The following is a 16,749-nucleotide window of genomic DNA, read 5'->3' on the forward strand; positions in this document are numbered from 1 at the left end:
GGTTATAATAAAAAAAAAACCACACGTGTTTATGTGAATAAAGAATATTTTTGCTATGCCCACTGGCCCCTTTGTGGCTTTAAATGTCCTTATTTTCCATGCTTTTATATTGGCCATTGTTGCTCAGAGCATGCTTAGCTCTCCTCTCATTTTCTGCTCAGTCTTTTTCACAGCTTTCTCAGCTTTTCATAAAAGAGGTATGGGCCTTCTGCCTTATTCAGTTGATGTAGTTCATTTGGGAATACATAGTGTGAGGTGCTATACAATGTGTCATATTGTATGTTTTTAATAATCCTTCTGTTATATATTATTGTGGTTTATAGTTGAAGGCAGTGGGGTCAGGATTTCACTATAAAAATGTGCGAATTTGTTTCAGGAATTATTGGTAAAAAATTCACCAAGTCTCTCTCTGTGTAATGGAAGTATTTTTGTAATTTTTAGTTTCGGCCTTTGTTGACAGTGGCATTTCAAGTAGAATCAAAATATTTTTAGCTACTTTATTAGTGTAATGCGGTACCATAACTCTTCTTCAATGTGGTACCTTCCCCATGTGGTATCATAACTCTTCTTCAAGGGAAGAACTCTTTTTAAAGTGGAATATTAAAAATTTTGACTGAACAATAATGAAAAATGCTCCTCCATGTGCTTTCTTTGAGAGATCTCTGTAGTTAAATCCTCTACACAGAACAAATTGATACACAATTGCACATGCATGAAAAATTCCAAATAACTGAGCTTGGAAGTATTGAAAATAAAGTTTTATCTTTGCTACAATAAATAATTTTTGGTTATTAAAATATTACCTGATGAAGTCAATGGTTGTAAATTCCTTTTTTTGAAAGAAAGTATTAGCAATTGAAAATGATGATTCCTTCATTGTCAGAAATACATAACTGATGGTGGGCATTTGTCATTCTCATTATCTCTATAGTCCACTCTCCTGTGGTAAGGCAAGTAGGTTTAGTTATCAGGATCTAATGTGCTTCACCAGAAACATCAAATGAGGGGAGGCATATTACAGGCGGAAAGAGGCAGGACTAGGTGAGGATATATTGCACACCAGCCCTAGGTAGTTTTACATGATACTATGGGTTAAGAAAGAGAGTAAGATACTTTGTGGAGGAACTGTGACATTCAGAAATATTAAATTTCTAAGCTTTGAAATAAAATAGCGCTCAGCATCTTACTTTCTAGTAAAGCACAAAATTAGTTCTTGTATATAGAAGAGGGGTAATTTCCATTTCTAAGTAGCTAAATCATCTCTTTATATATAGTATATATTACCATATATGTTATGTATAAGATTTGCTTTATACAAAAATTTATTAAGGCTTATGTATTAATGTTGTGCATTTTGAAAATTCAAGAACAATTTTGAAAGACGAATCGGCAAAAAAAGTCATATTTCATGTCAAGGAAACAGATTAAATAGATAACAATAATTAAAAAACAGATTCATGATTGTCATGTCATAAATGTCAAATGCATTTATCAACTGGCTATGCATATAATGAGTCACAGCTTCCACATATATATATATTTGTTATTGACATGTGTAGCTCCTTAAGTGTACCTATTAATTGCAAACACTGGAGTACAGTCTGTTCTCATTTTACATTGCTTTTCTATATGCATATTAGAAAGAGATAACTTTTTAAAGGTAAATCTGAGAAAATGAGGTAAAAAATTATTTAACTCTTTGAGAGACAAATATTAGTTGTCTTTTAGAAACTGAAGAGAGGATTGAACAGACAGAAGTTTCAGTAGAACATCTGAAAATATCTCCATGAATGAAAGTACAGAAAATGGATATTTTTTGTCCCTTTCAGATACCCCCATCCTTATTTTAATTAGCTTGCTAATATAAATACAGCAAAGTTGTTGTATTTTTTAAATAACTCTTTACTGAATATGTCAACAAGATAATATATAGTGTATAGTGAGGTTTTGAAGTTAACAATGCGTGCAACATGGCAGATTGCAGAAAACAGGTAACGCAGACTTCAAACCATCTATTTTTCCATGTTAAAGATAGAAAGTATACCAAACACAGAACAGAATCAAGTGTGCATATCTCAGTTTAAATCAATTTTATGAAAGATTACCTTCAGATATTTGGGATATCAACTCTTGATAACAATTTGTTTAGTAGCTTATCTGTTTCTGAGAGGGTCAGAATTCAGCTCTCATGAGGCACATTTCCACAGAGCCCCAGTGTAATAAAAGGTTGCCAAATCCCTTCTGTGCTAGTTTTCCATATGGACTACTAGCCAGCGTCCTTTTAAAGAGTAAAATATTCTCTGCTGTACAAAAGTTTAATGCCAAATGCTTCAATATTGCCTGTAGTATCATCTGGGATACAAAGTGCCCTGTTCAATAGAGTTCAGGGAAGGAGTGATCATCAGCTTCCTAGGATTATCTCTGTGTTTAGAAGAGAGCATCAGGCAGGATTTGATGAGGTTCAGAGCCAGAAACTTTTGGTTTTGGCACTCACTTCTGTTTTGTTTATCCACTGAGCTGTAAAGATAAGTCATGTGTAAAACCATTATTCTCATGTTCTAAAGAAAAAACTTTAATATCTCCATGTTAAATTTAAGGTGAAGAAGTACTATAAATGTAGAATTCAATGGGAATTAACCACTTTACTGTCAAAAGCTGAGACTGAACTTTCTCTTCAATTCCTTTAATAAAGTGCCTTATGTAGACCCTTAAAACAATAATATCACTATGCATAAAGTTTTTCTTTTTGCAAAATTTAAATTAATAAATTTTTCAGAGGGAGAAACTTGTTCTCATGAAAAAAAGAAAATTCTTCTGAGAAAAATATAGTTGAATTACTCTAGTAGCCAATTTCATATGCTACTTCATTTTTTAGTTTTTCATGATATTCACTGTAGTCCTTTATTGGGTTACATGGAAAACTGCTAGTATCTTTTCAGATCAAAGTAGCTTATTCCCTAAATATTCTTATAAAGAAATTCAGTAATAATGTTCCAATAAGAACCTGTTAACACAAAGTCCATGCATTAATCTGGTGTTTGTTTCTGCCAGCAAGCCACATGCAAGTAGCACTTCTTAAAGTGACAGAATCCATGAAAATAAGGACCTGTTTGTAAATATATACGTTTTCAGAAGGAAGCCAAGTACTAGGAACAGCAGTATCGTGATAATTCTTTAACACAATTTCACTTAAATGCTTATTTTATTCTACACCAATCTTTCTGCATGTCTGCGCCAACTATTAGCAGTATACAATATAAGATGGGTGAGATTTTAACTGAAAAAAAAAAATTGTCCCTAGATCCAATGAACTTGATCAAATCAGGACTTAAAAGTGAACATTTTGAGTGAGTTGCACATATTCAGATTTGGCACCTCTGCTCTATAGCCTTCAGTTATTATATGTGGTTGGATATCTGCCCTAAGTGAAGATCACCCAAGTTTTACAAAGCCCAAGGAAAAAGCTACTAGTCTTAAACTTTATATTGCCAAGATATTGTTGTCCATTTTTAACTGATTTTTTCTACATACTTTACCTAGTGAAGTTTGCTTGCTAAGTGCTTATCTAGGTGAGAACTGAAATGAAAACTCAGATGTTTGTGTGGCTGACACTTTGAGAAGCCCCAAATTCTGTTGTAGGTTGAAATACATTAACCCTCTTGGAGCTAAGGAACAATTAAATCGGGAGAAACATTCTTCAAACTACAGATATGACCTTTCAGTTGACTACAACTCTGAACTTTTTTAGATAATATTCCCAGTTCTATCCACAAATTTTAGTATAAGGCCCTATCAATGTTTTTTCAGAAGAGCCTTTATAGTAAAGAAACTTTTGTTGGTATCACATACAAAGGGATTTTTTTTTCATACTGAAGAGAAGCATAAAGTAGGCTATCTTTAATATCACTGTGATTTTTGATCTAGGTAAGCGAGTCATAGTCTACATATATATATATATATATATATATATATATATACATACATACATACATATATATGTTTCATCATTCAAGAGCAAAACGACCAGTTTTTGAATGCCTTCTCTTTTCACCCTATTCTATAAGTAACCAGATTTGTTGTCATCAGGTTGGGCTTGTGGATCATTCACTTGCAGTATATGCCAAACTCCCTGAATATTGCTATAAATAAGGTGCCTATAGTATACTGAAGTCTAGAACAGAAGATTCCTCCTGCATCAGTAAATACTAATCAGCTTGTACTTTCAAAGGAGGCCTTTTGAAACCAAATGTACAGCTAGTTATTTCACTGAAATTAAATACTATTACCACAACCAATGGGAATCACTGGCTCTCCTTAACTTCAAGCAAACTCCAGCATTCAACAGAAGTGTGCAGAAGCACAACTGTTTGCTGCTTGTCTTTTGAGCTGTGGCATCTATAATATGTTAAACAAAACAAAACAAATAAAAAAAACCCAAAAAACCACCAAAACAAAAAATCAAAGCCCAAAAGTATAAACCTTATCATCACGAAATAGATGACAGAAAAAACCTGACCACTTTGCATAGACATTTCTATCTAGAATTATGCTATTTGAAATCATATGGTAAACTTTTAATCAGCCAAATTTTAGTGATGTAACTATGACAGTAGCCACACAGGTTGCTTAGAATACCCACTATAGCTAGAGAAAATAGCCAATATATAGAATATAGACTGGAATTTCAAAATGCGATTTTAAAAGGTGTTGCTGGGAGGAAGTGGTTCCTTACAAAACGGTTGTACTTTGCCATCAATCATAACTGGGTTCATTTTGTCATTGCAGACAATTAGTGTTATCATGAGATCTGAATTACAGAAAATACATGCTCATAGACTGCTGAGTTTCAAGAATGGGTTGAGTGAAATGAGTGAAGGAAAGGATTAAAACCTTTTTTTCCAGCATAAGGAGCTTCATAAAGTGACAAGTCTAAGCATTCCACTGTGAAGGTGCTTCAGCCTTTACCTCAAATCCACATGCAGCAACTTTCTCTCTATCCCTTCGTGATCACTGTAAAACTTTCTCTCTTTGGTTCCCTACTACTTCTGGGAAGTTCTGTCTCTATCTTTTTTCTTTTTCTTTTTTTTTTCATGATGTGATGTAGCTTTAGCTTGTCTCCAAACTCAGGAGAAAAACAGCTACATTAAAAAAGCAAACTGAAAAACTCCCAAATAATTAGATTCCACCACAGTTCTTGGCAGTCACTGAGTTTGCAGAGTGGCTGAAATATTACATAATTTTGAGAGCTGCATTATGGTTTTAATAACAAGCATGATGTTTTGCATGGTGCATGTAAAGCTCAAGGACTGAGAAGAATCTGAGGGTATAAAAAAACAAATTCTAAATGCAGCTTCTGCTTGTGGAGCAGAAATCATTATGGAAAACTTGAAAATGCTTAAGGTAAAAGAAGGGTAATTCAGAGGGACACTGTGTACCTGTGTTCTCAAAATTCCCCAGTCAATCAAATGCTTAGCTAATGTCAGTGTCTGTATACTTTAATTGGGAAGGAAAAAAAGCGAAACAAACAAACAAACAAAACCCACAAAGATTTGTACATGATTTTCCCCATTGAAGATATTTCAGTTTATAATAGCCCTACCGGTCTTCCGGTACTAAATAATTTTTTACAATATATTTCTTGTTTGTTTTCTCTTTTTGTCTTCTTTTTTCTCCTATTTCTCCATACTGAACATAACTCAGGCCCCTAAGTCAAACAAATTATTAGCAAAACCTTTGCATTGCCATTATATTTTGCACCACATTTTCAGCAATATGCACTTTTAGATTTCAAATTACATGAACACATACATGAATACTGCAGAGCTGGGAGCACTCAGAATTTCCCTCATTCTGGCCTTACCTGAACATGCTCTGTCAACAAATGATGCTCTATTGAGAGGTGCAACTTAATGACAGCTCTCTGTTATGTACTGTTACATAACCTTCACCTCCCACTGAGAAGGGTCAGAGAATGCCTAAAGCTTCTTAATCCTACTGAAAAGCGCAAACAGTTTCTGAGATAAAGTATATAGTATTGGGGACATTTTTGGGGCAACTTTTGCAAACAGGAATCAAGGTCACTTTGAGTTTGACACTGACTTCTTTCTACGTTTCCTATTCCAAATGGATTGAAAGAAACTAATCAAACAAGAAAGTAGCTTTTTTGGCAGCACTCAGAACTCCAGCTTTCAGTTGGAGGTAAGAAGTGCAGACCTGACAAAGGGGAAGGGATATATTTCCAATTGTTTGAAGCTCAACAGCAACTGCTGGGTTCAAGTCAGAAGGGGTGTGCCCATTTTATCTGAATTGCTTTTATCTGTTCCTAGTGACCCTGTTTTAATATGCACTTATTTTCCTGTATTCCAGGCCACCTAGAAACTTAACATCCCTCACTCAGACTGCTTCGACAGCAAAGTGGTTAATGTTTGAAGAATGAGTCATTCTTTCCTTTGCCATGACATTGGGTTCTTATTGTACAACCCTGTACAGTACTCAGCAATAGTTTTTAAAGATTTAAAAAGCAAAGAGTTACAAAACCATTTGCAATTAACTTGAAATAGAAAAGATAGCACTTTTTTTTAAATCCCATTATATAGTACACCGTATAAATTACAGAGTATTCAAATGCATAAATGCATCTGTGTAACATTTATCAAATGTAATTTTTTCATTATTCCTGGGGGGCTTATTTTTTCTAGAGTTCTTTCTCCTTGTCCTGGAGACCCCCATGGTCCCTCACTATCACGTATGACAGTGCTCCAGGTCTGAGACGTTGCTGTTGCAGTATCGCATGTTGTTGGGGATGTGGCAGTCTGTGTAGTTAATGCCCCCGTTTGGGGTATAAATGGGCTGCAGTCTGAAATCTCCTTTAAGGAGCTGATCATTATTTAAGGAGACAATCTGGAAGCTGGTTTCCGTCATCTCCAGGATGGAGTTGTCCTTCTTGGTCCCTGCCTCACAGTAGTCGTCTTTCCGACGGCCCCGGTTATATTTCCACTTCTGGGAGGTGTAACGACCTTTTTTGTGCATGTGCCAGCAAAAAATGCTGAGCAAGACCACCAGGACAAATATCACTGCACCCCCAATCAACCCTGCCAGCAGAAATGGGGAGCCTAGGTTCTGAGAAGTCGTCTGCTCATGGCTGGAAGGGATGTTGCTGCCATTGAAAAAGGAAGCCTTGGTTGTGGCTTCTGAACAGACAGTTTCTTCTCCAGTCCGGTAGTTGTTATAAGTATCCAGCGGAACCAAACAAATCCGGTAAGTGGATTTGGGCTCCAGATTTACCAAGCTTGATTGCTGCTTCTCACCACTAATTATTCGTTCATGAACAATTCCTCCTACCAGACTATGGCCCATTTTAACCCATGTGAGTTTATATGCCATCACGGTAAAAAGTGACATCCAGTTGACTTGGATGCAAGTGTCATTCACAAAGTGGATGGAAAGCTGAATCCAATCAGACAAAGGAGGTGTCACCCTTTCTCTGTCCTCCCTGTCAGGCACAGTGGGGAGTGTGGCTATGATGGGAGTGAGAGGAATATATTTACTACTCGAGGGAGGAAATGATGGGCTGGGAACTAATGTAGTTGGCATGGTTGTAGCTGGGACTGGGGTAATGATAGGTGGCAGACCAGGGGTGGTGGTGGGGCATGACAACATATTCATATTGAGCTCCCTGACTGCCATACCTCGGACCTGCTCTGGTCCCTGGCACATAAAACCACGTACATTGATGGAAGAAGGAATAAACTTGAGCCATTCAGTGACCCACTTAATGCTGCAGTCACACAACCAGGGATTATTCCTTACAGTGAGTTGTCTCAGGCTATGGAGATTATCAAATACTCCCTTTGCCAACATCCGAAGTTGATTGTTGGAAATATCAAGACGTTCCAGTTTGTGGAGGTTTGAAAAGGCTGTGAGTGGTATATGGGTAATCTGGTTGTCCTGCAAGTAAAGTCTTAGCAGATGTGTACCTGGAAGATCGGGAGGAGGGTGAGTCAGTGAATTCCGAACTATTGAGAATTCCTTGAGCTTGGAGAGGTGGCTAAAAGTGCCTTCAGCTATGCCTTTATTAGTGAGGAGATTGCCATCCAAGATCAGACGCTCCAGACTTGTAAGATTCTGGAAGGCCAGGTCTGAAATGACGGCAATTCGGTTTTCGTCTACGCGAAGTTCTTGTAAGTCCAGCGGAAGGCCTACTGGCACACTGCTTAAGTGATTCTTGGACAAGAACAGAAGCTTGAGGCTGATGGCTTCCTGGAATGCCCCATCCTCAACGCCAACAGTGGAGATGGAGTTGTCATCCAGGTGCAGTTCTTCCAGCTTCAAAAGCTGAGCAAGAGCAGCACGTGAAATGGTCTGAATGTTGTTTTCCTGCAGGTGGAGAACCCTGACATTCTTGGGCAGGTTCATGGGAAATTCATCCAATTGATTGCCATACAGGTAGACTGTGTGCACAGACTGGACATTGTGCAACTCTGCAGGAAATCCAGCATTATTAATTTGGTTATTATGGAGGTAGAGGACGGTTACACCCTCCGGTATCCCAAGAGGCACTGAGGTCAAGCTTCGTTCATTACAGTAGACAAAGTTTCGGTCACAGCGGCAAACTTTTGGGCAGGCCAGAGTTTTGGAGACCTGCATGTAGAGCCCCAGGGAAAAGATAAGCCATGATTTCATGAGAAGAGCCCAATCTGTGGGCCACATTTTAGTCCACAAACCCATTTCTAATTTAAAGAAATAAAGTACCAAAGTGTTTAAGAACTGATAACAATAATAACGCACAGGTAACAAAATCTCAGGTCATTAAAATTGGCTTCTATTTATGTCCAGTGTTCAGGCCAGAGTTAAAGTCTTGCAGGCTAAGCATAAAATAATCCTTTTATAATTGGCCTGCCTCCTACTTCTGATAAGGAAAACACAGTCTGATTAGCCAGGGTTACAATGTTTGTTGCCTTCCTCCATGTGTGCTGAAAGAACCAGTAGCCATGTCTTAGCAAATGACCCACAGGTTTCTTTAAAGCTACCAAAAGTCTCTGTGCTTGGAGGTGTATTTCACTGAAGTCTGTTGGCTTCTGTCAGCTTTCTGAAGTCAGCAAAGTCCTCATATTCACTATCTGCCAGATCTGGTCTGCCTGTAGAAGGAAAGAGAAAAGAAAAAGCTTAATAGCATGAAACGTTTAATAGGGAAAATTAGGCCCATTAGAAGACTATTCTAAGTCTGAGCTCTTTATGGATTTCGGGGTAAAAAAAAAAAAGGAAAAAAAGGCATTAATATTAAACATTAGCTTAATATTACTGCTAAATATTCTTGAAATAGATTTGATGCAAAGTCATTGCAATGACTGAAAGACTTTCAGTGACTTCAGTGAAGGCTCGATCTATTACTTTCATTTGCATACTATACCTCCAGTCTTTGTCCTCTCACAGTCTGTTTAAAATTTTAGAACTAAAAACAACCCAAAAACCTAAACCATTTAACCGGAAATTTTTGCTCAGGTAATTATTTTTCTTTTGCAGAACCACTGACTTCAATGACTACTATTCACTGATGCCTGACAGAGCAGACTCTGGGCTGTATGATTTAATCATATTCTACGTTTTTTCATTTTCTACCACACTCTGGAATATTCTGCTTCTATTTCTGTAATACCATTACATATTGTCCACATTAATGCACACTGCCAGATTATTTTGTCTTGCTCTAGTGAATTACTGACTTTGAGAAGAGTCTTTTAAACAAATATGGTAGTCCACGAATGTAAGATACCCAGCTGTTAGACATGTACTTGCTAAAACTATCATCTTGACAATGGTTCTGATGTGAACTATGCTGTCAATAGATTCCACAACTTGCTTTCCACTAAATGAAACAGGCTCACATCTGCTAAGTTATTGTTTCAGGAGATCAGCTCAAACTATGGCAGTTTTGCAGAACAGCTCCTTTGAAACCATAAAGGTTAGATATGGCTTTTAATTTTGCTACACAGTTATCTGTGAATGGTTACATAAACAAATGTGTTAACTTTGGTATAGCTGAGTTCCTTAATGTGTATTTTCAGCTTGTAAGCATACGTTTTATGTTCACAGCTACTATTTATTATTCAGATCTATAATCCAATATTTCCTCTCTCTAAAGTATGCAATGAAAGGTACTTTGTTGTTTGATGTTGTCTTCTCTCGTTGTATGTTGTTTCCAATGATTGTCACCCCATCCTCCCTTCCAAATGCATAGTCGGACCTAATGAAGGATATCAGCCTTGGCAAGTACAAAGCATGTGCAGATCTCAGGGTCTTCAATTACAGACACATAAGCACAGTAATTTTCCAGGTTTTGTTTATCCAGATCAAAGCTCAGGCTAGGATTTCAAGAAAATAGAATTTTAGTGAACAAAAATCTTGTTTCTTAATGGTGGTTGATTTTTTATTTTTTATTATTATTATATTTATATTTATTTAAACAAATTAAGAACATCCAGGTCATTCAGAAAGAAACTTACTTTTAGTACATAAAACCTTGTTAGTCTGATACAGCTGTGCAGTTTATAACATGTCCCTGATGCTACTTTTGGGAATCCCATGGACGGGTAGTGTAGAAAGCATCCTTAGGAGTCAAACTGTTATACCCCTTCAACCTTGCAGTTGCAGATTATTGTATTTATTTAGGGCATCATCAGGTATCACACTCAAGGTAAAAACAGCTGGAGATAAAAAAGTGAGACCCTGAAAAATCCTGTTTATCATTATGAATACAAATTTTAAAGATATGTAAATGTAATACTGTAATACAGCCTATAACATATTGTTCTTTTATAGAAACAGTAAGATTAGGTACCCCACCGTTCATGGTTTTCTCTCTCACAGGCATATTTCAGTCAAGACTGATTTCTTTTCAATTATGCCAGATGACGTGATACTGTAGAGAAACTCTTAACAGGATTACGTTCTAACATGAGCCCAAGTGTGACAGTTTATCCGCCTTTAATGCGGCCTGGCTCCCGTCTAGATCACAGTGCTCTGATCCGTCATGACACTCTCTTTTAAAATGAGAATGGATATGTAGAGCATCCTCTGAGATGCTCAGGACCACAGAGAGTAATAACAGTTGCTCTCTCACTTTCCTGTCATTGTCAGAGAGAGACAGCCTGCACCTCCTCACAGATCCAATACCCTGCACTAACCTCGCTGCCGAGTCCAAGCCCAGTTACTGATTAAGTTTTATTTCACTCCCGGGTACAATGGAAAGCCCATATGAGAACGTGCAGCCAGAGGCAGCTGCAGTTCCTGGTTTGCTGGGAATGTCCTAAGAAGGGACTGTCACATTAAAACTGATTTATGCATTCACCTCAGTCTAGTACTCTGTACAGTGTACTTCTCACCTAAGTAGATGTGGCACCTGAATTAAAGATTTCAGTAATGGTTCAAACATATTAGGTCAAGCACACAGCATTTCTCATTAGACATTACGAGAAAAAGAGCTTTGATTGGACAGTAACTTAAGCAGATTCTGGAGTTTCCTTTATTTGTTGCACGGATTTTGCAATTAGAAATCTGTTAAAACTCTCCTTTTTCTTCCCCCATGAGGGAAAGAAGGGTAGTCTTCTTATTAATGTCAGTATCCTAAACTCTAGATATCAGTCCTAAATAAAGTGATACAAGAAGATTATATGTATTTGGGACTACTCTTGATTGTAGTAAACAAGGGTACAAGGACATATCTAACTAGATATTTATGACCTCATGGTTGATTCTGATGTGGCAGAGGTAAAGAATGAGGAAGTAGGATAAAACTGGATGTATTTAAATGACTTTTTTGGGAAGGGTGTTTCTTTGGTAGTCTTTTACAACTGCTTAATACTGACTTAAAATAGGGCTCATAGTTGCTGTACTTTTCGGCATATCTCAGGGAACCTAACGCAAAAGGGAGTTCTGTGTGTCAGAAATCTCTACCTCAAAGACATTAAAAAGACTGAAGAGTTGGAAATCTACTTGATTTAAAAGAAAGTAAATTTTTGAAGTTAAACTCCAAAAGGCTAGAAAAGTATAAACAGTTTTTTTCTTCAGTAAACTGCCAAAACTAAAGGCAGGTAGAGTCACTTAGCTGCCCCTCTCCCCACCATTCCTGGCATGCTGGCTTCCTAAAGAAAGCTCTGTTTTCAATATGACTGCAAATACTGAATTGAGTGTCTCTGCAAATTTACTGATTTTTTCAGAAGTAGAAATTTGGAAATGGAGGAATTAAAGGCATTCCTTAGCTATCGTGATTTTAAATCTTGGGATTTGACTGATAAGCTATAGGGGGCAATAACTTTGCTTATTTGAAATGAGAAAGTTCTATGAACCAGTCTAGGTCGAGAAGAAGGCAAGTGTCATAATTAATTTAAAATTTAAGAAATTTTCCAGCAAATGCCTCAATAATAACACATCTATCCATCAACAATTTGAGAATTTTTGTTTCTATTTCCTCCCCATGACACTTGATTTCTATTATTTCTTACTATACCCTCCTTAGACACAAGTTATATCTTCCAAGTGTGTAAGACATTTCCTGCCTTACTGCAGCCAGTTATATTAAATCTCATTAGAATTTAAGGAATGATACAATGAAGTCCAGAAAACTGCTTTGAAATAGATGAGAATATATCACATGTTTTAGGTGGCCAAGTCTGAAAATTTGGCTTAGGAGTTCCTGTAATCAATGGAAATATTTGTTTTCATAACTTACCATGCATTTCTGATCAACATTTTTATCTCACTGTCTTTTTTCAAACCTGCCTTGTTTAAATTTCCTTTTCGGTGATGCTAGCTGGAAAAGAAAAATTCTGGCTTTATGTACTGGGTAAAATATAAGGTGTTTTGGTTAAAGATATTTTAAAGGTTGAAACATCTGGTTGTATGCTGGGAAGGTGAAAGTTCTTTACTAGTCATACCTTTACTGGTCAGAGTCCTCCATACAACTTCCAGCCTTTGCACACTGCACAGCCATGCAATAATTAATATATTACTGAAAGTGATGTTGAATTATAAATTTGTGGCATCTAAGGGGAAAAAAATCATCTCACTAGTAGTCAGCTTAAGGAACTTTTTCCTACCTCACTGACTGGTCTACTGCCTCAGTGGCTCTACCTACACTGTCTAAAGAATCTCCAAAGCTGCCCTTAGAGTCATCTTTCCCATGTTTCATTTTGCAGTCTTCCAGTCCCTGTGGCTACCTGAGAACCTAGTGAAATTCAGGGAAGATAACAGAAAATAAAGGGAGAAGATAACATGTGGAACCAAGCCTGCATAGGAATGTTACCGATGGCAACACTGGTTACCAATAAGCACAGAGTTCTGAGGTGATCCTAAAGCCAGGTTGTCTGTCTTCATTAGCCTAATCATAGTTTACATTAAGGCTACAAATTTTTCAGAGGTAATAACATTAAGAATGCTTGGCTATTCTTTCCTTTAAGGAATACTTAAAATAATAAAAAATAGGCTAAAGGAATGCAAGGCCTTTTTTTCTCTGACAGCCTAACAAGTTAGCATCACTTTTCCCAGCAGTTCATCTATTTATCTGGACCTGAGCGCCATTGCAACATAAATTGAAAGGCAAGCAAAGCCAAAACCAAACAGTCATACTTACTCTTTTCACTATTACCAGCCAGTGACTCTTACTTAGCACTAAACCATTGCGCATAAATTTTCTTGGCTGTACTGCAGACCAGGGTTATAATCAAGTCATATAATCTAACTCTACATAATTATAATACACAGTAAGTACAAGGCTATTATGTCTGGAATTGAATGACAAACAGAAAACAAATCTAATTCCTTTCATATGAAATCTAGTACAGAGCTCCTTGTTCTTCAGAAAAATGTCCCTGTGTATCTATCAAGTAGTAACAAGAAAAATTACAGAATAACACCTGACATATTTCTTTTTTCCATACAAGTATAGTTCATATCTGTGAGTGCACACATTAGTGAATATCCTGGTGTTTTGGTTTTTTGGGGTTTTTTTTTGGTTTTTGGTTGTTTTTTTTTTAAGTGATTAGGAGCCTTGGGTGATAGTTTGCTGTATATATTTCTCTGGGAGTGTCTTGGGTTTGAACTTTGTGCTCATATTTTAATAAGAGTCTATAATCTCTGCATCAAAGGCACGGGGAAAATGACCCAAAGGAATCAAAATGCTTTTACAGGAAGCCTTTTTGCAAGCCTGCTGTACTGGCTGCTGCATAGCTATGAGTGTGTATTATGTAACAAGAAGAGGTAAGGAGGAAGAAAAAGAGGAGAAGAAAAAGAGATAGAGAGGAAAAAAACATCCTTGGTGCCCTCTTCTAAAAGAAGTATTGATGACAGGATAATGATGAGTAGCTAGTATATGAAGGAAATCTTATAGTGTCTCTGTAGATTGTTACAGACAAATGAAGTCTATATGAACAGACTTTGGCAGAGAAAGGCATTACTGTCTTTGCAATATTGTTAGCAAAATGATTCAGCAAATGTACACATCTGAACTCTTGTGCTTTCTTCTACTCTGATCAGGATGTTTCTGGTTTTACTTGTCAATTTGCATTTATAATTATTGTCAAAAGCTCAGATCAAGCAGCCCGAGGATGCAAGTGGAATTGATTTGGACCTGCCTTGGTGGAGACAGGAGAAAATTTAGAGAGTGGTACATCTTGCAACAAACAGTGTAAAGACATTATTTGCCACCCTTCTCTTTCCGGTTCTCCTGTAATCTTCTGGTCCTCCAAGCCTTTTTTCTCTTTCTAGCTACATTCCTGCAAATTATTATGCGGACACATTGCCCAGAAGGATGCAGGTTTCAGGAAATCCCATTTTAAAAGGCATGCTATTATAGTGAACAAGAGCTTTGTCTTTGGAAATTTGGGTAGTGCACACGTTTAACAGGACTCTGATACTGCCCAATTCCCGACTGCCAGGAGAGGGAGCTAAGCCAGCAGGAAACTTTCTCTCCCCTGAATAAACAAATAAATAAATAAATGTGGGACTTAGTTTCTTCCCGCTTTGTCTGTCCCCACACATTTGCACACACTTCTTCCTCAAAGTTGTCTGTGACTGCTGACTTGTTTGATGGCATCTCTGTTACACACCTGAAAAACTGAGTCGTATTGGACTTGGTTACTGGGAAAATTAATGTTCATGTATTCTTATAAAAGCACTATTCCCACCTTCATGGTTCAAGACTTTACTTGTGGGTTACTGCAGAGTGAAATTGGCATGAGGAGGCATGTAAGAAGGAGGGAGACAAAAGAGAACAAATAATGGAAAATAGATAGGTTTGGGGGCGGGGGGGAAGCTCAGGTAGAACGGATTTTTTCCTTGCAGTAATAGGAACCAGTAACAGGTCAAGAGAGAGAACCTACTGCAAGACATAATCACTAGAGTGAGTGCTGTACTCCAGGAAGCAGAGCTGAAATAGCTACAAGATCAATAGCATTAATGCCTCAGGTGGGGCCATGAATTCAAGGCTGCCCGTCATCCCGCCAGGCACTGAGCTGCACGACACACCCTGCTCAGCTCCTCACACTTCTCCATAAATGGCTGCCAAAGTGCCAAAGTTCAGGTGTGGAGACTGCCTAGACTGATGTTATCTTCATTCCTGTGTTTAACAGTTACTGGATTGTAATAGAAGGAAGTTATTCTGAAAATGACATTGAACAACTTCATCAAGACTACCTCATCTGTCAAACAAATAAACTTCTGAGCCCAGAAACAACTGTGTTTGCAGCCTGTGGCAAAAAAAAAAAAAAAAAAAAAAAAAAAAAAAAAAGAGTTCTTGCTCGCACACACATAGGTAAATACAAATTTTGTTATTAAATAGTTTTAAAAATAAGTCTATTTTTAGTAATAAAACCCATCAATGAAATACTGTAGAAGGTCTAGTGGAAAAGATATCCATCCAAATTCATGTTTTGGTTTGCAATACCATCCAGTCTTATCTGAATGACTGTCTGCATGAATTAATCTTGTATGGACCTATTTCTATTGATAATTTCATTTTAGGAGTTCCCAAAATGGAAAATTGCCACCAAGAATATCCTGCCTGTGGAGTCCTGAATTCTAATGTAAGAAACATCCAAGCCTTGTATTACAACTAATTGTAGCTGTTAGAGTAAAAGTTAATGAGGATACACATGGCAAATTAAAAAGCAAAATCTTTAATTGCCTATACATGAGCAGACAGGACTCCTTCACAGAACACAAGGAAGAAGAAAAGGTGCAGAATTACAGGTTTTTAATCAATGTGAGTTTTTCAGTTGTGTAGGACTTCAAGGCAGCCAAAAGTCATTGACAGCCCAAGCATATTTTTACAGGGAAATATCCCTACCTTCATTATAGAATTGCTGATTGCTGAAAAACTACTCCAGATGGTGACCATCATGATATTTTCACTCCAGTGGGCAAAGAGGAACAGATGATCACCTTCAGGACTCATATTAAATGGAGTATTGCACCTACTAGCAAAAGGTTATTGGCGTCTTTATTAACCTTGCCCCAAGGCCTACTTTAATTTTTCACCAGTCTAATGCTGCAGTGTTCAAAATGTAACAAATTTGTCAAACAGTGAGAATGATCTATTTAGTATGGCAGTATATTAATTCCCTACTCTTACATCCCCAAAAGCTGCTCTCATATCTTAGGTGAAATAGTTTTGATGGATCTCATCTAGGACTCCAGAACTCACCAATGTACCATGTGAATATGTGAAGTTGGTTTGAGAAAATTGGAAATGGCAGA

The 16,749-nt window shown here is 37.2% G+C and overlaps 1 protein-coding gene across 4 annotated transcripts in view; it reads right to left on the bottom strand.

The window, feature by feature from the left end:
* Window positions 1–1,522: 1,522 nt before the first annotated feature.
* Window positions 1,523–16,749, bottom strand: part of FLRT2 (fibronectin leucine rich transmembrane protein 2) — a 63,778-nt gene continuing 48,551 nt past the window's right edge. For all 4 annotated transcript variants that reach the window (XM_063160165.1, XM_063160163.1, XM_063160162.1 and 1 more), the window contains one exon: window positions 1,523–9,137. In XM_063160165.1, the coding sequence (XP_063016235.1) occupies window positions 6,742–8,727 (1,986 nt within the window). In that variant the 5' untranslated portion in view covers window positions 8,728–9,137 and the 3' untranslated portion in view covers window positions 1,523–6,741. The remainder of the gene's footprint in view (window positions 9,138–16,749) is intronic.

Source organism: Melospiza melodia, chromosome 6, assembly GCF_035770615.1.
Source record: "Melospiza melodia melodia isolate bMelMel2 chromosome 6, bMelMel2.pri, whole genome shotgun sequence".
NCBI classification, from domain to species: domain Eukaryota; kingdom Metazoa; phylum Chordata; class Aves; order Passeriformes; family Passerellidae; genus Melospiza; species Melospiza melodia.